This window comes from Hydra vulgaris, chromosome 03 (assembly GCF_038396675.1).
Source record: "Hydra vulgaris chromosome 03, alternate assembly HydraT2T_AEP".
NCBI lineage: Eukaryota > Metazoa > Cnidaria > Hydrozoa > Anthoathecata > Hydridae > Hydra > Hydra vulgaris.
Window position 1 is genome coordinate 710,619 of NC_088922.1, and position 25,198 is coordinate 735,816.

General features: G+C 27.5%; 1 protein-coding gene across 1 annotated transcript in view; it reads right to left on the bottom strand.

The window, feature by feature from the left end:
• Nucleotides 1-715: 715 nt before the first annotated feature.
• The window catches only part of LOC100201218 (syntaxin-binding protein 5), a 91,312-nt gene continuing 66,829 nt past the window's right edge, over nt 716-25,198 (bottom strand). The window contains exons 15-25 of the mRNA XM_065792017.1: nt 20,730-20,965; nt 18,049-18,323; nt 17,378-17,466; nt 16,994-17,284; nt 16,791-16,913; nt 10,337-10,597; nt 10,126-10,237; nt 9,943-10,038; nt 9,131-9,255; nt 8,938-9,056; nt 716-1,287 (exon numbers count right to left, since the gene is read on the bottom strand). Coding sequence (XP_065648089.1) covers nt 1,150-1,287; nt 8,938-9,056; nt 9,131-9,255; nt 9,943-10,038; nt 10,126-10,237; nt 10,337-10,597; nt 16,791-16,913; nt 16,994-17,284; nt 17,378-17,466; nt 18,049-18,323; nt 20,730-20,965 — 1,865 coding nt within the window. The 3' untranslated portion in view covers nt 716-1,149. The remainder of the gene's footprint in view (nt 1,288-8,937; nt 9,057-9,130; nt 9,256-9,942; nt 10,039-10,125; nt 10,238-10,336; nt 10,598-16,790; nt 16,914-16,993; nt 17,285-17,377; nt 17,467-18,048; nt 18,324-20,729; nt 20,966-25,198) is intronic.

The window sequence follows — 25,198 nt, forward strand, 5'->3', positions numbered from 1 at the left end:
TTTGATACTGTTTAATGGTCGTTCTATGTTGAGCGAAAGGATTTAAATAAAACGTTAAATGTTGCACGTTTTCACCTCTCGATTTAAAAATTTACATCTTTACGATTGCACGTTTTTACGTCTTTAGTTTTTATGCGTTAGGATTAAAAAAAATATTTCAAAAAGTTTTGAAACGATTAAATCGTAATATTTTTAAGGTAAAACTTTTAAATTGAACATCTAAAAATGTTTCTAAGGATTGGTCAAAATAAAATGATCACGTCAACAATTACGCAACCATCTTTTAAGCAATTACAATAAAATTTAAAAATGAGTCTTAAAAACATGTTTTTTTTTGCGTCATAATAACACGATTGCATAAATATAGTGTACCATTTATTTATCATGATATTAAAGTTACTTAATATCATAATAAATAATACATGGAACATAATATTAATGCATCCGATATTTGCTAAAATATTGTATTAGTTATTTTTTTTCCTCCTGAACGCTTTACCCGATTGATATAAAAAAACTTTTGGAGCAACGTGGAACGGCCGTTAAAAAGAATCAAAAATTCCTTGTTTTTAAACACCTTGAAAGTTTTGTGAAACAAACTTAGTCTAAGTAATAGTTAAAAAAAATAATAATAATAAAAAAAAAAAAAAGATTTATATGTAAAAAAATCCGTTTTGCGATTTAACCCCCTCAAAAAATAAATCTGAAAACACTATTTAATGAAAATTCAATTATTGAGCCATATAAAAATAGATGTTAAATTACAGAACGCTTTCCAGTTTATAAATTACAGAACGCTTTCCAACCTACAAAAATAAACGTGGCAACCACTTTTTCTTATTTATAAAAATACAAATTGAAGATTACAAAATACTTTTTAGGAATTTAAGGAAACTGGAAACATTGAATTTTATCGGTAGCGAACAAGCACTTAATATCCCAAATTTAGCAGTTAAACTTTTTGTAGTCTTGCCAGTTGCAAACTCCGTAAAGCTGGATGAGCAATTTATCGCCCGCTTTATTTTTATTGCAATAATGACTGGCATCGAAATTCAAACTGGCAATTTTTATCATCTCTATGAACAGCAGCTTCTACTACACCAAATCTATATAGATAAAAAATTTTAAATTATGCTGTAAATTAGGAAACTACAGCTGGTACCATTTTTTACGCTGGTATTTATCCGCCAATGCTTTAGCTGCCGAAGAAAACCCTTGAGCGTGCTCATTCATGCGAGCTGTTGTTTCTTCTAGATGACTTAAATTCTGTCCTCGTTCTATTAGCAGCTAAATAGAAAAAAAATTTTTTTTTTCAATAAAAAAGATGATTATGTAAAATAATTTTTTTTTAGTGTGTATATATATAAGTGTGTATATATGTATGTATGTATGTATGTATGTATGTATGTATGTATGTATGTATGAATGTATGTATGTATATATATATGTATTAAAATTTTGTCATAATATATTTATATCTATACCTATGTGTATATATATACTTATATAAATATATATATATATATATATATATATATATATATATATATATATATATATATAAGTACATATATATATATATATTCCTGATGAGTATTTATTGATATATATATATATATATATATATATATATATATATATATATATATATATATATATATATATATATATATATATATATATATATATATATATATATATATATACACAGTATGTCAAAAAAGTCTATCACCCCCTGTTGTTTTTTTCAATAAAAACGAAATTTAATATGCTTAAATTCAGATTTTTGACCTCAATTTTTTTTTATATTGAATTTATATCAAAAAACATTTTTATAATAAGAAATTTATATTCTTATACTTAAAGCAAAAATTATCCACTAAATTAGAAAAAGTGTAAGTCAAAAAAGTGTATCACCCCCTAATCATTTTTTAACTTTTCTGTTGTTTAAATTAGTAAAATTGCAGAATATAAGCCAAAAACAATCAAATTTGATTGATAGAAGTTATTCTAACTAATTTTTTAGCAAAGTTTGCTTTCTTTTTAGGTTCTTAATAAGAAAATTATGGCGAACAGATATGAAATTCATGAATCAGTAAAAAAACTGATCCTGGGACACTATAAAAGTGGAAAAGGATATAAAACAATTTATAAAATAGTCCATGTTAAGCCTAATAGTGTAGGAAATATCATTAGAAAATATAAAAAAATGGGTACTGTTAAAAATTTGCCAAGAAAAGGACGCCCAGCTAAGACTACCCAACGCATTGATAGAGAAATTATTCGAAAAGTTGAACAAGATAGAGGATTAACTGCACCAAAGCTTACAAAAGTTTTACAAACAGATCATGGTATAACTGTAAATCCTCAAACTGTTTGCAATCGCTTGAAAAACAAAGGTTTGTTAGGCAGAGTTGCTCCAAAAAAGCCTTTTTGAGTAAAAAGAATCAAAAGAAAAGATTGGCTTGGGCTAAGAAGCATTCAAATTGGACTATTGACCAATGGCAAAGAGTTTTATGGTCCGATGAAACAAAAATATGTTTGTTTTGTTCTGATGGTATCATACGCAAATGGAGAAAAAATGGTGAACGCCTAAATCCTAAATGTATGAGACCAACTGTCAAGCATGGGGGAGGTAACATTAGGCTTCATTATAAAATTTCAATATAAAATATACTTTTAACTTAATTTTTCCTCTTATCATAGGTCAAATGATGGTTTGGGGCTCCTTTGCTTGGAGTGGTGTTGGCAAACTCGAATTTATTGACGGAATAATGACAAAAAAGGTTTATACTGACATTCTGAAGCGAAAACTGAGATCAAGCGCCAGAATGCTGGCTTATCTCGTAATTTTATCTTTCAACAGGATGGAGATCCTAAACACACATCAAACTTAGCTACTGAGTTGTTAAAGAAAAACAGTATTAAGATGTTAGATTGGGTTCCTCGGTCACCAGACCTAAATCCAATTGAAAATTTATGGAATGTTTTTAAAATTAAAGTAGCTGATCAAAAACTATCCAGTTTGTCGCAATTAAAGGCAATTCTCATTGAGGAGTGGGAAAAATTTGACACACAATGGCTTAAAAACTTAGTAAATTCAATGCCTAAAAGATGTCTTGCAGTCATTAAGGCAAAAGGCACACAAATAGACTATTATTTTTATATTAGCAAAATAATTATTTAAGGGGTGATACATTTTTTTGACTTACACTTTTTCTAATTTAGTGGATAGTTTTTGTTTTAAGTATAAGGATATTAATTTCTTGTAATAAAAATGCTTTTTTGATATAAATTCAATATTTAAAAAAAAAATTCAGGTCAAAAATCTATATTTAAGCATATAAGAATTAGTTTTTATTAAAAAACCATCAGGGGGTGATAGACTTTTTTGACATACTGTATATGTATATATATATATATATATATATATATATATATATATATATATATATATATATATATATGATATATATACATACACATACATATATGTATATGTATATATATATATATATATGTATATGTACATGTATATACATATATATATACATATATATATGTACATATAAGTACATATATATGTATATATATGTATATATATCATGTATATATATACATGATATATATGTATATATATATATACATGATATATATATGTATATATATGTATATATAAACATATATATACGTATATATATATATATGCATAATAATTTTTTTTAGGTCAATTTTTGAAGTCACACTTCTAAGTCCCCTTCAAGATCAAAGTTGTTAAGAAGTTGTCCTTTGAAAGCAGAAAGGTAGGGTGTATCAGGCATCAGGTGAGCAAAAAACAGTTCTAAAATTAGCTGCTAATCTACATTGTGACATAGTAGAATGTTCTAATGCAATTAGAGGATCAACTTAAGTAAATGAAGAAATCAAGAAATTGTTAAATTATATGAAAATGATATCCTATGTCTCCTGATATAAAAAATAAATTTGCTGTAAGAAATAACGGCAAATAACAGGATTTGTCCGATAACTTCTACATCACCTGTTATGTACATGAGTATAAAGGAGACCTATGCTTTATTCATGCTAGAAAAAAGAAAAAAATTAGTTTAATTGAATTTGCAAGTTTAAGACATGTTCTCTTTAGTTGATAAATAAACTGTTGAGGGAAAACACTGGAAAGAAGATGATGGAAGGATGAAGCAAATAGTTTAAAAGCTTTCAAAATGATCACAGCACAGATCAACAGCAGGTAACTACTGTGGTTTTAAAGAATGAAATGCTGCCTTGTAATTGTTAGTGATTGTACTAACCATGGCACAGTGGGCCAGAATTCACATTAACTGGACAAAAGTAATATATTTTTATAAAATGCTGGCTAGTGGACCATTATTGTTGAATAAGCTAATTTGATGATCATAAATCGATTGGTAACATCTATTTTCATATATGGTTGCTCTGGGAAGCCATTTGCACAACAACTAGAAATTTACCTTAGTTAGATATAGGGAAATTTCAATATTTTAAAATAAAATATAAAATTAAACTAAACATCAATATAAAAGATCCTAATTTATGATATATGAGCAATGAAGAATAACATTTGTAGCAAGAAACATAAAGAACAGGAAAGTAGAAAAATGGAAACAGAAACACAATTCAAGTAACATCAGTAAAAACATAACAATATAATATATTTATACAAAATCTTCAAGTGGTACTTCTTTCAGTAGTTCCAGCACACTATCTGGAAAGTCTTCCTTTGTAGGATGATGTGGTGTTCTCAAATCACTAATGATAGGATCAGATGAACACATCAGTCTCCTTAGGAAGTCTTTATTTGCTTTAGAACGGAAGCATTTTCTTCTCACTGAGCATGCCAATTGGCAAAGCTATTCGATCCACAACTTGCCACCCATGAATAAGAATTTGGTGCGGGCTCTGTGGCATGTGGTACTATGGATACTGGTTCACATATCGTTCAGCTGTTTAGATGCAGAAGTCTCTAAACCAAGATGAATCAATAACATATTCTGATGATAATGTACACAAAATAACATGCAACATCTTAATGATGCTGACATCTAGTTGGAGAATTTCAGCAGTCTTCTCTGCATTTTAAAAAGAACCGTTAAGCAGTATTACCATTGCTTGAAGATTCTTAACCACAAGACCTAGGAAAATTAATTAAAAACCCAACTTCATCGCAAAATTTCTTCTAAATTGATGCCTTTCTATCTTGAATTATTTTTTTTTCTGACGGCTCTCGTGTAGTCCACTTCTTTATTGTTAACTTGTAGCTTATTTTGAGAGGGCATACCATAGTTCTGATCCAAGCATAGAGAATTGAAAGCCCATAATTGAGTCCAGTTTTAGTAATTAGGAGATTTTTTGCAGTATTTTAGTCATTCATTTTTGCTGGATTGCAACCACTAACTGAGCAGCATTGTGATGATTCTGTTGCCATGGATAGTGGATTACACCATTGTAATTTCAATTTTGTGAAGAACTGTAAATTTTTTGTAATTTGTAGTAAATAATTTTTCAATTGAGTTGCAAAGGAATTGCCCTTCTTCTTTTAATACATCTAATGTATCTTTTTTATAGGAGAATCTTATTGGTCTGCAAAATAAAAGTGGATGATAAATGAGGGTTGGACCAAATAATCTTCTTTTCACCATTACTATATCCAGATAACTGCAAAGACACAAAGCAAGTGAGGAACAAGCTGGCTTTATCTGTAATATTTCTGTTTTCTTTTTTTGTTGTTGTGTGAATATAAAGGCTTTGGCCAGTCGATCCATCAAAGCAAACTTTGGACCTTAGTGTTTGAAGATCTTCTAAAAAGTTAATAACTTCTGCCTGGCATTCTATCAAATGTAGTGCTGTGTGATTGACCAATGCTTGCATGTTGACTTCTGCTGTATAGTCAGTGACATACTGCAGAAGTCAACAGTGTATAGTCCATAAATTATATTTTGCAAGACAAAGTTCTTTTGCTCTCTGTACATTGTTATAAGCTGGATATAAATTACAGCCTTTTCTTACAGCATTGTTCCTAACGCCCTGATAATCAGACTTACTCATATTATTAACTAAGATGAGTGCTAAGGCTTCATTGGGAGTATTTTGAGCATGTTCATAGATTTGAACTTTTGATAAATTTCTAACTACACTAGCATGTTTTCTTCTTCATTGTTTCTGCTAGCAAACAACAGCTCATCTGAAGAACTAGCAAATTAATCATGTTCTGCCACTTTCTGCTTCTTAGATATATCAGATGATTCCTCAAATAATTTACAAGGCCTGCCAATAGATAATTTAGGTGTAGTTTTGCATAAAGAAAAAGTTTGTTGGGGAATAATAAAGTCTTTCCAAAGCCAGGCTAAATTTTTCTCCATGAATTATCATTGTATTGTCTGCTTGCAGCCCATTTTTTACTGTATTCAAAAATAAATTTTGAAAATTGAACCTTAAATTCAGCATTTCCAAATTGTTCACCAATAAAATCAAAAAGTTTATCTTTTTTATTAGATATTGATAATTTGTTTTCTAATAAATAATTATAAATGGATTTGATTTCTTTTAATGCTTGACATAATAACAATAGTCTAAAGTAAAAAATAAAACAATTTTTCAACATAATTCAGATAGGTTTATAATTACTCATGTTAAAATATTTTCTAATTTCTAGTCTAATTTTTGTATCAAAATATTTATTAATTCTAAACTTATTGTATTATTTTGCCTGCGATGTTATATTTAATATACAATATTTTTGCAAATTAATGCGGTAGTGGTGTAGTGGTATAGCGCTCGCTTCATAAGCAAGAGGAAATATATATTATATATATATATATATATATATATATATATATATATATATATATATATATATATATATATATATATATATATATATATATATATATATATATATATATATAATATAACAGAATATTACAAGACCAACTACTTTTTGTATTTTTTAAATCAAAAATTATACTTTTTTTTTAAATGTAGTGTTCAAAATTATTATAACTTATTTGTTTGCTTACTTATTGTAACAACTCTAAAAATGCAGAAAATAGTTCAACAATAAAACAGTTTTAAAAAAATATTTGATAAAATGTTAAATTATAACTATAGATTTTGTAAACAAAATTTTGTATTTATTTTTTCATTATTAAAATTTCTATATTGCCACACTTTATCTACTTATTCATATCCTAACTGTATGTAAACTAGAAAATATTGATACTTAATATATTAATAATGATTTAAAACAAGTTTAACTTGAAAAATCAGACCAGTTTTTTTTACTTTTGTCCAGACGCTGATCCACTGGGCATGGTAAAGAAACAACAGTAACTCTTGATAAATTTATTCAAAGCATACCAAAGAAGTTATTGAGTTAAGAATTCGGAAATATAGGCCTGCAAGCCAGTTTAAGATTTATTATTGCAGGTGCTCAAGCGCTCTATAAAAGGTATGAAATTGCTATCGAATGGAACTACAGAGCAATTAGTCATGGTAAAAGAACTATAAATGGTGTAAAAGTACTGTTGCTAATCAGGCTCTAAAGAAAAAAGCTATTATCAACAATGCTGAAAATTTTTATCATGTTTCTAATACCAAATTATCAAATTTCATTAATTTTATCTAAACATATTAATCAAAGGAGCAATAAATTAAATCTACATTAGGTAGATATCAAATAAAGGGATATATTTTTTTCATTATTATCATCTTCCACTTTTCGTGAATTTATTATTGATGATTGCATACATACGCTATTCCTCTGAATCTACATACTTTTTGCATACAAACACTGTTTCTCTGAACTTGAATCTACATAATTCCTGCATACATACGCAGTTCCTCTGACTCTGAAACAACAACCTCAAAAATCATACTTGCATAAACAAAAAATAAAATAAAAATATTGGTACACATAGGTTTTGATTTTTTTATCTTATAGCATAAATAAATTTATCTTATAGAATAAATAAATTTATTTATCTTAATAATAAATAAATTTATTTATCTTATAGAATAAATAAATTTATTTATCTTATAGAATAAATAAATTTATTTATCTTATAGAATAAATAAATTTGTTTATCTTATAGAATAAATAAATTTGTTTATCTTATAGAATAAATAAATTTGTTTATCTTATAGAATAAATAAATTTGTTTATCTTATAGAATAAATAAATTTGTTTATCTTATAGAATAAAAAAGTGATTTTAGAAAACAAAAATAAATAAAAACAAAAATAAATAAAAACAAATGAGAGATGAAATAATAAATAAGTTTTTATATAGATTATTGCCTAAATATGTATTTTCTTCAAAATAAATATTTAAATATCTGTTTGTTTTGATAGCTAATAAGTTATTAACAATCCTGTTAATGTCCTGTAAGTAACATTTATTTCTGTCTCATAAGTAAAAACAACTAATTGATAAATATATAAATAACTAAAACAAGATTTTGAACAATTTCATGCAGAATGATAACTACTTGAGAAGTTAGTTTATGCGGGTTAAACAATTGAATTGAAATATTCAAAGAAAACAAGTTTAAACACCTCTAACACAGCATATAACGAATTATAATTCTTGAACTATTATTAATTAAAAAAACAATATATAGTGAAACAAATAAATGATTTTGGGATGATTCATACTTATATGAATATCCAATCTTTTATATTAAAAATCTATAAAAATGCAACATTAAAAAAATTGAAATATCTTATAAGTAATGGCGAAATTGCCTATATATATTCATATATACTTTTTTAAATATAACATAAAACTATTAAAGATATTTGACATATAAACAAATTTATTATTAAAATTATTTTTAACAATAATTTTTTGTAAACTAAGAAAGTTATAAAAATTATTTGGAAAAGAAATAAATAAAATACCATTTGGGCTTTTGAAACTGCAGATGCTGTACTATCAGTTTGACAACGCAATGTTTCCATTCCGCTTCCTGGTTTGTGAACTGCTACATGACGAGTGAGTGCACCACTCTTTGGACCAACTAAAAATTTGTTAAAGATAAATTTATATACACATAACCTTATTTAAACATGAAGAAAAAAAAATACGACTTACATAATTCATCTCTATCAAGACCAGATGGAGTAGATCCAAATAAAGTTTCAAAAAAACCTCGAGGCTTGGGTTGAGGAAGTTGACACAATGTAAACAAACAACCTTGGTCATCAGAAAAACTTTCCCTTTAATTATAAAATAATTTATAAAAATAATAATTTAATTATAAAATAATTTATGAAATAAAATTTACTAAAAATGAATACAAATAAAATTTCCTAAAAAGAAGTAACTAAAATTCATTTTTTTAAAGTGAACCGGCATCTGAAACAAAACAAAACATTTTTGATGCATGCAACACAATGTCCTGTTGTGATGATGTCCTCTGCATCTAAAAATGTTTTATAACTGCCTGCATCAACAGACTGTTGTTGTAATATTATTAAAAAAATAAATTTAATACCATTCCTCATGCCAGTTCATGCAGAATTATTAACAAATTTACTGATATTATCATAATCATAATACATAATGAATTCAGAAGTATGTAATGATTATTAGGCTGCATCAAACGCCCAATACTTTTAAAAACAAACATGTACCTACTCTTAAAACTTTCTATTGGCAATGAGATACTAAACACACCCATTTATAAAACTATAATAATTCTTTATAATAATACATATATAATAAAAATATATATAAAAACTTATATAAAATATAATAAAACTTTATAAATAAAATTTTATAAAATTATTATTTATTATTTACGCATAAATTGTTATTTATACACAATTTAATGTGTATAAAATTAACAACTTATGGGTAATAAGGTTTGTGTACCATTGACATGATTGTTATAAAAAACTTACTCTTTATGTTTTGTGAAGACTATTCTCTGAATTTCTGTTGGTGATGACAAAAATATTGCTTCTCCGCTTTTACCAAATGTGAATGTTTTAATCATCCTTCAAAATTGTAAAAATTTCAAAATGAACATTATAACAACAAAATTACAATTTAGAAACTTAAAGAACTTTTTAAGAATAACAAACCTGTAATCCGCTAATGATATGCCACATTGTAAATCTAATAGTGGATGTAAACTTGGCAAACTAAAAATTTTTAGGAAGCCATCTGTAGTCAAACAGCCCAAACAGTTTCCACCTTCAAAAAAATGAAATTTTAAATATATGCAAAACCTTAAACAAAACAAAAAATGTTTTCAAACTCTTTTTAGCTTTAATAAAAATTAAAATGGTTAACCTTCAACAGGCATCGAGTCTGCTTTTACTATAAAAGCATCAACACCAACAGGGTCCACAGATGCATGTGTTTTAAACCATGGAAGAATTAATACTTTAATAGACTTTTCTGTAGTAATACAAATGTATTGCTTTTCACTTGATTCTGTACTAGCTAAACTGCAGGTAGAGGAGTGTTGTTCAAAAGGCGATCTTATAATATTTCCATAAGAGTCTAAATGTGTTAAATCTAACACACAATGTCGATGATCAGTATGAGTATCTAAATATTGTGTTAAATAAGCTGTATGTAATAATCTGCTATTGCTACGAACAAAAAAAAAAAATTATATTCATATAAAATTAATATAAAAAGAATTATTATAATAATTTTTGAAAAAATAATTTATATAAAAATAATTCTTAAGTATTTTTTTTGACATATATAATGTTTTGTTTTAAAAAAAATTCTTGATGGTAACAGCTATCTACACTAAATATTCACCAGCAAAGATAGAAGATGTTTTATCATTAACAAAAATTGATTTCATAAAACTAAGTGATGCAAAAAACTATCTAAGTGATGTAACAAGCTATAGAAGTGTTGCAACAGCTATCAAAGTGAATCACTTTGATTACTGTTGCAACAAGCCATCCAAGTGACTTCAAAAATGTTCTTCAAGTTTTTATTGAAACTAAAGTAAAGTTATTTATAAAACAACTTTATTAAAAAAAAAAAGCAATTTATAAAACTTCAAAAGAAAAAGAACTCTCATTTTAATTGGCAAGACTTTTAATCAAAAGTTTAAACAACAAACTATAAGTCTGAGTACGTAGATGTGTTCAGACTTTCTATGATTTTTATAAAGATATAAAAAATGAGAAAAATTTAAAACTTTAAAATAATTATGATGAATCAACAATGAATAAACAAAAAACATCATATGATATAATATTATTGATAATTAGATCCCTAATGAATTGAAATTAATATTTTTGCAATAACAATGCTTTTTTTATATGTTGCTTATGATGTTTTATCATGCATATTTTAAAGGAATTGAGTGAATGAACATTTGAAGGAATTAAGTGATTGAACTTTTGATAACTTTACTTTACTCAATAATAATAATAAAAAAAAAAAAATTTAATACAATTTTTCTTAATACATAGACTTTCACTATAGATTGGTTGAAACAATGTATTTTTTATTAAATATTGTTTGTTTAAGTTAAAATTCTCTTTAAAATCCTAAAAAAGAAATTCAAGTTCAACTACTAAGATTATGAACATCAGGAAACAGACTAGTGGAAACAGACATACATCAGGAAACAGACAAGTGGCAATGTGCATACATCAGGAAACAGACAAGTGGCAATGTACTTACATCAGGAAACAGACAAGTGGTATTTTTTATGTTTTGTATGTTTTCCATGTCTTTTTATTTTTTATGTTTTGTGGAGATTGACCAATTGTACCAACTTAATTTTATTTTTATTTATTTACTAAATATAACTCTTATAATCTCTTCTAAAAAAACGTTACAAACAAGCTCAAGTTGGTAGATAAGCAAATCAAATAAGTCTCAGTTAAAAAGTCATTTATGCACTTTTTAATAAACTTATCATGTCAGTCATGCACTATTTATTTTAGTTTAAAATTGATAGTAATTCATTAAAAAAAAAGAAAAAAAAAAAAAAAAAAAGAAAAAAAAAAGGGTATTGTTTGTATTCATACTAGCTATTGTTAAATTGTTTAATTACTCCCCTCTGTTAGATGGGAAAGGGTTACCTTAACCAAAGGCAATTTATAATAAGGTTTAATGAGGATAAAGGTTTAATAAGGATAAAGGTTTAATAAGGATAAAGGTTTAATAAGGATAAAGGTTTAATAAGGATAAAGGTTTAATAAGGATAAAGGTTTAATAAAGATAAAGGTTTAATAAAGATTTTTTTTTTTAAACATCTTCGCTTCCAACAAAGCTGCAAGAAGCCACTAATTAAAGTTGGAAGTTACTGAAAGAGAAAAGATGAAGATTGTAGAGCAAGATAACGATTGATGGACGACTTAAAAGATTGCAAATTATATGAATCAGGAAAGCAAGATGAAGGAAGCGAATTCCAAAGAGCTGATGTTCGAGGAAAAAAACTAGACGAAGCGTTTTTGGAGCACTAAGGAACAGTCACAGAAAAAGGATGACAATTAATTGAATGACGAGTAACACGAGAATGAATTATAGTAGATGGCACAAGAGACGCTAGTTCTTTAAAGCAGTGCCCATTATAGTATTTGTAGAAAAGAGAAAGAGAAGCAACATTACGACGATGTGATAATGGTTGGAGGTTGGCTGCAAGAGCAGGTCCAACAATGTTTACAATGCGTTTTTGCACCTTGTCTAAAAGAGAAAGGGCATCATTAGAAGATCCGCCCCAGATATGGCAACAGTATTCCATACAAGGCCGGATTTGAGATTTATAGAAATAGAGAATAGAATCCGAAGTAAGAAAGTGACGAGCTCAATAAAGAGATGCAACCTTAGCAGATGCTAATTTTGCAACTGATTTGATATATGGTTTCCAAGAAAGATTGGAAGTAAGAGTTAATCCTAGAAGATGAAGAGTAGGTGACTCATCGAGTACATCACCGTTCATAAATATAGGAAGATCTAAATTATTGCGATAACGATTGGCTGAAAAAAATTGAGTTTTATCTGTATTGAAGTTCACCAGCCACTGTGAGCCCCATGCTGTAGCAGAAGTGAGATCCTTTTCAAGCTCAAATGCCCCCTCCAAGCAATCAGAGGGTGATGGTTTCTTATCACGACAAGAATAAATGGTAGTATCATCAGCAAACAATGCCACCTTAGATGTGAGAATATCTGGAAGATCATTAATGTAAATTAAAAAGAGTATAGGGCCAAGGATAGAACCTTGAGGAACCCCTGAACTTACAGAATAAGAAGAAGAGTGTTGTCCATCGAGGACAACTTTTATGCTACGATTGGAAAGGAAGGATTCAATGATCTTAAAGATGTTGCTGGATACACCCTAAGAAGAAAGCTTATGGAGAAGACCAGCATGCCAAACTTTATCAAAAGCTTTTGAAATATCAAGAGCGATGGCCTTACCCTCTCCCCCTTTATCTAATGCACGATAAAACCTGTCAGTTATTACTGTTAGCAAATCAGCTGTAGAACGAGAAGATCGAAAACCATATTGATGGTCAGAAAGTAAGTTATTCGATTCAAGATGAGAAATTAAGTGTTTGTTAATTAAAGATTCAAAAACCTTGCTTATGATAGGAAGAAGACTTATGGGACGGTAGTTAGACGAATCGGATCGCTCTCCAGAATTTTTTAAGATAGGAATAACAGATGCCGCTTTCCAGCAGGCTGGAAAGCAAGACTCTGATAAGCACTTGTTGAATAGTTTTGAGAGTATAGATGAAAGCTCCGGAGAACACTTCTGCAAGACAATAACAGGTATGTTGTCCGGGCCACAAGCTGTAGAAGAGTCTAGGCAGGAAATCATTTTAGATACAGATGCTGGAGTAATATGAATGTCAAGCAATGGATCAACCTGTTTGTTGGCAATATCAGGTAGAACGCAACTAGTGGAATCAAGAGATGAAATTGATAAAAAGTTTTTAGCAAACAATTCGGCTTTGTCTTTAGGTGAGGTGACGAAGTCTGAACCATACAAGAGAGGTGGAATTATAGATTTGCCCTTATTATTGTTGATAAAGGTTAATAAGGATAAAGGTTTAATAAGGATAAAGGTTTAATAAGGATAAATGTTTAACAAGGATAAAGGTAATAAGAATAAAGGTTTAATAAGTATAAAGGTTTAATAAGGATAAAGGTTTAAGGTATTATAGATTTATTTAAAATAAAGCATTGTAGTTAAATTACTCAAATAAGTTTTAATATCTAAAAAGCAAATTTGGGGTTTTAAAAAGCAAATTTGGGGGTTTAAAAAGCAAATTTTGGGATTTAAAGCTATTTCACAACTTCCTAGTTTAAAACATTTTGAACTGAATGTGCAATTAACAAAATTAAGAAAACCATAAAAGTCATCAACAATTTAGTCATATTATACTTTTTATTGATTTATATAATTTTATGCTCCATGCTTGATTATGTTTTATATGAATCTAATTATTTAGTACAGAGTTATTGTCTGGTGGTTAAAAAGTGTTATTGTCTGGTGGTCTAAAAGTGTTATTGTCTGGTGGTAATTAAAGAACTACAGGTTAGATTTTATAAATTTTAATTTTCTTTTAAAAACATTATATAAACTTTATATATGTTTTTTTGTATTTCTATTTCTACAAATTTTTTCAACATTTATTCCAAATGTTTAAAATTGAATAAAAATTTTTTAATTTGTATTTTCATTTTTAATGCAACAGCTAATAACAAATTGTTTTGATTAATTTATAGTTGATCTTTTTTTATAGTTAATAATAATTATATTAATTTATAGTTAATACTTTTAGTTTGATAGTTTGTATTTATCTTATATTATTTATGTTATTATGTTTGATAGTTTGTATTTTATGTTATAAAATTGTACTTACAATTATCACTTATAAATATCACAAAAAGGTACAGATAATAGTCTAACATATATAAATATCTATAAATCAAGTTACATATGCGAAGAAATTAAAGTAATATTTGTTTGCTTTTAATTAATAGTAAACTTAACCCTATACATATTTCATGCATCTCATTTTTCATCAATAAATATTTGAAAAGTTTGAGTGCCACTTGAGTAAATAATTCTCCAAGTAAAACTTATCAAATTAGGGTTTTTTAATGTTTTTAAATTTAGAATATATTATAATGTTGATTTAAAAAAAAAAAAAAATTAAAAATCAACATTATACTATATTCTTTTTTTTTATTTCTAAAGTTTTACCTGCATTATCTCAAGATGGTAGAGTTATCCTTAATGTTTAAATGCAAAGATTTTGTATTACAAACATATCTAATTTTGTTTTGTTATTTTCTTTCTTTAGTTCTACCTTGGTGTTCTACTTTTCTACCTTGGTGTTCTACTGTTGCTCATTAGTTTACTTTGTCTGCTGTTAAAATATGGTTTTAATTTAGTAAATTTTATCTTCTGGTCAAACTACAAAGTTTGTTTGTACAGTTAATTATTGTATTTTAGCAATTTTGTGTAATAGGTAATCGTCGTTGCAATAAAAGTCTTTTCTTTCATATTTGGACTATATTTAACAATGCTCTAGAAAAAACAACAGCGACAGGTAAATTGATTTGAGGTGTTTATATGTGATGTCTTTTATCATATCATAGTTATGAGGTGTTTGAGGTGGTGAGGATTTGAGGTGTTTTTATGTGATGTCTTTTATCATATCATAGTTATGAGGTGTTTGAGGTGGTGAGGATTTGAGGTGTTTATATGTGATGTCTTTTATCATATCATAGTTATGAGGTGTTTGAGGTGTTTGAGGTGGTGAGGATTTGAGGTGTTTATATGTGATGTCTTTTATCATATCATAGTTATGAGGTGTTTGAGGTGTTGATGTTGTCTTTACTTCTTTTATCATATCATAGTTGCTTTTTTTCATTTTAGACCTTTTAATGTTTTTTCAGCATATTGCAGAACACAAAGAGGACCCACATTCTATAAGGCACATAGGATGTGGACCTAAACTTGGGGCAAAGTCTCCTCCCCCTCTTTTTTTTAATAGGGAGAGTGGTCCCCTGTATAAAAAGTGAAATATGAGGAGAGGAAAATAATACGATACATCTATAATTAGCATTTTTGTAGTTTATCTACCAATTGTTAATTGATGATGTAGAGTAGTCAAATGTTTTTTGTAAATATTTTCCTTTTTATATTTTAGCTTGTTATTTTGTATATACATAGTAATTGTAAATAATAAAAAGTTGTTTTGTTAAATGATGTTTTAAAAAAAATAATTTTTGCTCTTCTTTATAAATAAAAGTATTTTGTACAAAAATTTGTATTGTTTTGTTTAAAACTTTTGTTGAAACATTATATTTTTAACCAGTAATATGAAAGTAATCTAAATAAGTAACAAAGTAAAAAAAAAAGATATAATTAATATTATATATGATATTCATCAACAAAGCGAATTTAAGTAGCATAAACAATAAAACTATTTTGAATGCATTTCCAAAACTTAAACGAATGTATGCAATTTTAGTATATGCATTTTCCAAATTACATCTTGATTATTTGTCAAACCATGTTTTTTAAAACCTTTTTTAAAGATTTTTTTTCAACCGGTCAACCATGACTGGCAAGAATTCATTTTGGGTAGTCAAATTAGAAATTTTATTCATTTGGGCAGTCTTTGACAGGCCATTATTTTCCACGCTGATGATCATAATGTATAAAAAATGTATGATGATGCAATAACATAAAACAAAGTATTTAATTTATAATAAAAACAAAACAAGCAAAAATTATAAATATTTTTACCTGTGACAAGAGCCATAACTGGTTGTATATACCGCTGCTCACCAGTAGGTGGAATATTTAAAGTTATAACTGCCACATTACCAACACTTGTCCCTACCCATAATGCTGGAAAAACTTGGTTCCCTATCATCAAAAAAAAAAAAAATTCTAAAGTTTATGTATGTTTAGAACAATAATATATTTTTTTAGTATTAAAAGTTTACCATTTTTTTTTGTGTAGCTGTATGTAAAACACAAAGATTGTACCGATCCAGATGCAACATTTTCCTTAAACACCAAATCCTCATGATCCTTGTTTGAATGTGCAGGGGGATTAGCAGAAGAATGTCTTTTTAATTTTGCATGGGTTTCAGAGACACTAGAGAACATTCTTGATGACCTTTCTCTTCTTTTTGGTATTGCTTGCACCATACCATTTGTTTGATCAAATGGAATGCTATTAGACTGACTAAGACTGACTTTTGGAGTTGTAAAATCAGTCCAATCGCCAGCCACTATTGACAAAATACTTTTTCAAAATGAAATTTAAAAAGAACAGTTATAATAATAGAGCAATAATCAAGATTTCTTTTATTATACAATCTTACCTCCAAGATCACTACTCATGACAACAATCACTAAACATTTTTGTTTGAAGTCAACAATTGAAACTCCCAATGTATTGCCAAATGCAACTCTATAACACCATTAAAATTTATATCATGTCAGTTCAAAAAAATTTAAGAAACAACAAAAACAAAAAACTTAAGAAATAACAACAACAAAGAACTTTTGAAAATGTTCAAACATCTAGTTATGCATCAAATTGTTAAACGAATGAGAGAAACTGTTAACAATTATAAATAAATAAAATTAACATTTAATATTAATAATTTTAATAATAATTTAACTAATTTAATAAATAAGTTAATAAAATAACTTTAATAACAATAACAATACCAAAATTTTTTTAGCTGCAACAAAATTTAATGTTTTTGTAAACCGATGAAGATAAAGACATATTAAAAATTTTCAAAGAATGAAATATTAGAAAAAAATAAGTTCATTTTTTTAGGTAACTTAAAAATTTTAATTTCAAAAAATTTAACAAATAAAAAAATTCAAATTAATTAAATTTCTTAGAATAACTATTTTAACTTTATTAATTATTTTAAAATTATATCAGCAAAAAAAAAAAACAACAGAAAAAAAAACAATACAAAAATATTTTAACAATTTTTCCAACTTTTAATTTATATTCAAAGTGTCTTTAACTTACAACCCATATGCAGCACATTGTGAAACCGATGTTATACTACACATGGATTCGGTGGTTATCTGCTGAATAAATAACACAGGCTGCATACCAGCAGACCATTTAGTAGATGATGTTTTTACTGGTGGATGTAATGTATGCAAAGAATTTGAATGTAAACGTGTTTGTGATGGTGTACGAGTAAGGGAATCTTGCTCATTTATTACTAACGGATCGACTCCAGTTGTAAGAACTTCTGATTCATGAGAAACATCAATCAAAAAGTTTACATCTAATTTCTACAAAAAAAAAAAAATTATAACAAACTGAAATATATTATAACTCCTTTTATTTGATAGTGCTGTAGTCTGTTACTGTTGTAACTGTAGTCTGTGTTACTGTTGCTGTGTAACTTTTTTTTAAGTTCTAAGAAAATACCTACAGCAGATATTTTAAAAAAATAAGAAAAAAAAATTTGCAAACTTGACAACTCCAGAAAAAATTTATCATTACTACATTAATGTGTGATTATAATGCCAACATTAATTTTTTATAGATTATAGATTTAGAGTTACTGGTTTAATATGAGTAAACCATTAAAACTTACCCTTCAAAAAAAATTTGAACAAAGTGACCAAGGTTCAACATTTGGAGTTACTGATTTAATAGTTTAAGAGTTGCAAAAAAAAAAAAAGTTTCTTTGTGACTTTTTCTTGGAATAAAAACATCATATGAGCTGTTTTTATTCTGAGGATTCTTATTTCAAAGTCTCAGTCTCAACATTTAATACATTTTTTTTAATAGTATTAAATATGAAATTGTTTATACTTGAAATATATTTATTTAAACTTATATCATTTCTATTTAAATTTGAAACATATTTACTTATACTTAAAACATATTTGTTTATATTTATAACATATTTATTTATACTTGAACTTATACTGCTGATTTAGGTGATTTATATCTTATACTGCTGATTTAGGTGAGCAGTGTGACATCATACTGAAATAGCCTGCTGCTGGGGGCTTCAGTACATATTTCGACTGAAAAATAGTCTGACTCGCAGTGGAGTACTGCTACATCGACTGAACGTTTGGGATGGGGCAGCAATCTTTTCATTCATTCTTCTTCGTTTTCTTCTTTTTAAAAAAAAGCTGTATCAAATTAGATAAGCAAAAAAAGTGAGCAAGTGCTCACATAAATATGCTATAATAGATATATATATATATAATATATATCTAGTTTTTTAATACGTTTTTAGACCTTGTCTAGAAGAGAAAGAGTATCATTAGAAGAACCAGCCTAATTATGACAACAGTATTCCATACAAGGGTGAATAAGAGATTTATAGAGATAGAAAATGAAATCAGGACTAAGAAAATGGCAAGCACAATAAAGAGAAGCAATCTTAGCAGATACTTACTTTGCAATTGATTGTATACATGGTTTCCATGAGAGGTCAGCAGTGAACAATAATCCAAGATGTAAACAAGAGTACTCAGTGAGGGGGTTGTTTATTAATATAGGAATGTTGAGAGTATTGCGATAGTTGCTTGCAGTAAACAACTGAGTTTTGTTGGAGTTGAAATTTACAAGCCACCGCAAGCCCCAATCTGTTACTGAAGTGAGATCAGATTAAAGATCGGCTGCCTGCTTTAAGCCTGTTTGATCAAAAAGAGAAGACTTATTGTCAAGACAGGAGTATAAAGTTGAGTCGTCAGCAAATAGAGCCACTTTAGATTTATTAATGATCTTCCTGACAACTTTTTTAAGTTGTCAGGAAGATCATTAATATAGATAAGAAATAAAACAGAATCAAGGATAGAATCTTGAGGTACCCCTGAAGAAGAGTGTGGATGACTTTAATAAAGCGGTTAGAAAAAAAATGGTTTGATGATCTCAAAAACTTTCCTAAATATACCATATGAAGCAATCTTATGGAAAAGACCAACATGCCAAACTTTATCAAAAGCTTTGGATATGTAAAAAGCACATCACCTTTACCTTGCTGTCTCCATCTAATGCACAACAGAATCTTTAAGCCACAACAGTTAACAAGTCAGCCATAGAAGATCAAAAAGAGTATTGATCGTCTGAAACTATTTTTTTCTGAAGGTTATTTGATTCAAGATAAGATGTTAGACATTTGTTGATCAAAGACTTAAAGACCTTGCTAATAATAGAAAGACAACAGATTGGACTAGGGGTCAGAATGTTCTTCATAGTTTTTAAAAATTAGAATCACAGATGCATTTTCCAGCAGGCAGGAAAACAAGATTCATTTAAGAATTTATTAAATAGTTCAGAGAGAATTGAAAAAAGTTCTGGAGAACATTTTTGTAAGACTAAGACAGGAATGTTGTCTGGACCACAAGCTGTAGAAGAGTTTAATTAAAGTAAACTTAATTTATTTATACTTGAAACATATAACTAATTTTAAGTTTTTTTTTAGGTTAATTTTATTTTTTATTAATAAAAATACATAACATGCACCTATCCAGTAACTAAGAATACTTAGGCAACATCTACCTTAGTAACTAAGAATACTTGAGCAACATCTACCTTAGTAACAATATGAGTTGCATATCAATTAACATTTTAAACATTATCAGCCACTTAAACGAACATATTATTTAAATCAGTGTGTGTGCATATATATATACACACACACATATACATGCGTGTATAAAAAATAGACTTACAGAAGTTTCAATATTGTTCTCTTCAGCTGAATATGAAAAAGTAACCAGAAAATAACTTTGACACACAACAGTTAGTATTCTATCATACACATCAAACTGGATATGCTGAATTGCAAATGGATCATCATAATCATTTGAAGATCTACTTCGTATACTTGTTCCACTAGATTGTCTTTTAATTCCAGGGTGTTCAAATAAATGTGATACATTTAATTTAAAGCAAAGAATGAGCATATCTATAAAAATAAACAAGCAATTTACATAATGACACAATGAAATATTTCCATAAAATAAATGAGACAATTGACATTATAATAAAAAATCATTTAGATATATTGACACTTATCTATAAAATAAACAAGACAACTAACAATGACAAATGACACAAATCCATAAAATAAAAACAATTGACAATGCTATAAACTAATAAAATAAACAAGACAATTGACATAAGAGGTCGCCCTTCAATTATGTCATACTCTTTAGAAGGGAAGGGGGAGTTTGTAGTTTTGTGACAACTCGTACGGGAGTTGTTACTAAAGAGTTAAAATGTTGTGATGAGGGGGAAGGGAGCAGTAAAAAATAAACAAAAATTGAATGACATAATTTATGGACAACCCCTAACGACAAAAATCTATAAAACAAACAAGATAACTGATCTGGAGAAAACCTATAAAATATTCTTATTCTATAGTAACAAAAATAAAATCTAGAAATTAATTATATTTTTAAATAAAAACAGTGAAAGCAGATAAATGGTGTCGCTTAAGTTTGTGTTTAGTTTTGTAACTTTTTGTGAATCAATGATTTGAAATAACTATGCATATCAAAGAAGCTGATATTTTGTGGGTGCTCAGCTACTATATCAATATAATAAATGAAAAATTAAATATTATCAATAGCTATTAAATATAAAAAGAATTGTTAGACGTAAAAAAATTTTTATTTTTTTATTTAATTTTTTTTTATTACACGATATTTATAATTCAGAATAGAAAAGATATTTTAGTTTTATAATACATCACAAACTGTTTTAGTTTTATAATACATCATAGCATATTAGGATAAGAAAACATTATTAAATGTTGAATGTATTTTTCTACCATATAAATAAAAAGAATAAACAAGAAAAGTCTGCATAAATTGTATTAAATTTTTTTTTTTACACAAAACAAATATACTGTAACAAATTGATATATCACATACAGCATTTAATAACATTTTTTAAAAATGTGTAGGATTATTATTTTTGTCTAAAATTATTCAACATAGCAACAGTATCACATAAAATTATTTATAATAAAAAAGCAACAATATGCCTAAAACCCAGATAGGATATATATATATATATATTCTATCTTGGTCATAACCGTGGCGGTTGCAACTGTCACAACTGAAAAAACATAAAAATGTTTATAAAACTTCAAGTAAAAATTATGAAGCTCAGCATATAATAACATCAATATGTTTTAAATACACACACCAAATTTTTTTTTTTTTACCAAGCCGTTCACTGCATTAAGTCTGACAAAGTTGTTTTGTTCAGAAGTGTAAAAAGTAAGAGTTACGACCGTCACACTAACTAGAGTTAATTTTTGAAAAAAGTTGAAGACTTGAATGCTGTAACTTTTAAATACTAAATTATATAATAGCATTTCACATTTCTGGAAAGTTTTAAGCCATTTCCATTTTCGGTTCATTTTTAATAGCTTAAAGAGTGTCAAATGATATGGCCGCCACTATCATGGAATTGCCCGTATATATATATATATATATATATATATATATATATATATATATATATATATATATATATATATATATATATATATATATATATATATATATATATATATATATATATATATATATATATGTATATATATATTCATATATATATATGTATATATATATATGTATATATGTATATATATGTATATATATGTATATATATGTATGTATATATATATATAAATATATATATATACATATATATACATATATATATATGTATATATATATATATATATATATATATATATATATATATATATATATATATATATATATATGTATATATATATATATATGTATATAGATGTATCTATATGTATATGTATATATAAAAAACATCTTCCAACAAGGCTGCTAGCAACCACTGCAAATTATGTGAATCAGGAAAACAAGATGAAGGGAGGGAATTCCAAAGAACTGATGTTTGAGGAAAAAAACTAGACAAATAAGAACTTTTGACGGATTTGAGATATATAGAGATGAAGAATAAAATTTGAAGTAAGAAAGTGGCGAGCACAACAAAAAGATGCTACCATAGCAGAGGCTAATTGCAATGGATTTGACATATGGTTTCCAAAAAAAAAGGAAGCAAAAGTTAATCCTTGAAGACAAAAGGTAGATGACTCTTTGAGCACATTACTGTTCATAAATCTGATTGTTGCAATAACTACTAGCTAAAAAAACCCGAGTTTTATCTAAGTTAAAGTTCACCAGCCACTGACAGCCTCATGTTGTAGCAGAAGTGAGATTCTTTTCAAGCTTAAATGCCCTCTCCAACCAATCAGAGAGTGTTGGCTTCTTATCAAGACAAAAATAAATGATAGTATCATTAGTGAACAATGCCATTATAAATGTTATTGAATGTTAATGAATTTCAGGGAGATAGTTAATGTAAATTATTAAAAAGTTCAGGGTCAAGGTTATCAAGGATAGAACCTTGAGAAACCCCTGAAGTTACAGGAAATGAAGAAGAGTGCTGTCCATCCAGGACAACTTTTATACTATGATTGGTAAGAAAGGATTAAATAATCTTAGAGATGTTACCAGATACACCATAAGAAGCTTATGGAGAAGACCAGCATGCCAAACTTTGTCAAAAGCTTTAGAAATGTTAAGAGCGATAGCCTTAACCTCTCCACCTTCATTTAATGCTCGATAAAACCTATCGGTTATTACTGTTAGCAACTCAGCTGTAGAACGAGAAAATCGAAATCCATATTGATGATCAGAAAGTTAGTTATTAGATTTAAGATGAGAAATTAAGTGTTTGTTAATTAAAGACTCAAAAACCTTGCTTATGATAGTAAGAAGACTAATGGGATGGTAGCTAGATGAGTCCAATCGCTCTCCAGAATTTTTGAAAATAGAAATGACAAATGCTGCTTTCCAGCAGGCTGGAAAGCAAGACTTTAATAAGCACTTGTTAAATAGTTTTGAAAGTATAGTTGACAGCTCCAGGGAACACTTCTGCAAGACTATAACAGGTATGTTGTCCGGACCACAAGTAGAAGAGTCTAAGCAGGAAATCACTTTGGATACAGAAGCTGGAGTGATAAATATGGAAGTAATTGTTAGAGTCGAAAATTGCAACAGCACAATGAGAGCAAACCCACGAAGAATAGTGAGGATTGACTTGGAAACACCAAGAGGGAATAAAAGATTCCATGCCAGCCTGAATCCAAAAAGTTACATAAGAGGCAAATTTGTCAGCACAAAGACAAAAGATTTCTACCCAAGGACCATCACGAAGAAAATCATGAAATAAATCCCAGTCTCAAGGTAGTTATAAGAGTTGTAAAACCTAAGGGTGAATGTGGAGAAACTGAGCACTGACTAGGATCAGAAACAAAACATAAGTTGAGTAGAAAGGGTAAATGATTTGGATTGGCTGGAAAGCAACTTGGAAAGTTGACTATTTGTGTTACAGATTGAGAAAGGCAAAAGAGATGGACCTTAATGCTTGCAGAATCACTGACACTAGAGCCAAGACATTTAGTGTGATGAGTATTAAAGCCACCAACAACAACTATATTGGCTGAAGGATAATGAGAAAGGGCTTGATTAATTTGATCAGAAATCGAAATCAAAAAGAGTGCAGAGTCTTGAGATGGAGAGCAATATAGAGCAATGAAAAAGATGATAGAGTGAAGTGGTGCTAAATGAAAGCACATAAAAAAATAGCCTGTGGATACAAACGTAATTTCCCAAAAATTGGGTGAATTCTTACAAATGTAAATGCCGAGGCCAAGCATGTGACTATTGGAGTCTTTATAAATTAAAAGAAGATACCATCAACACTAATATCACAAGATGAGACAGTCGAGCTCAAATTAGTCTCACAAAAAGCAAATACCCAAACACAAGCAAAACCCATGAGTGTAATAAATATGTTTACCCCATAATAAGTATTATAAATACATCTTATTATAAATATTAATAAAATAGATGTATTATAAATATATCTATTTTATTAAAGTTAAATGTTGTCTCTGGCCTATATATACACATAAATAGGCACGCATACATATATGCATATATATATATATATATATATATATATATTATATATATATATATATATACACACACACACATATATATATATAAGTATGTATATATATATATGCACACACATATATATATATACACATATATATATGTATATATATACACAT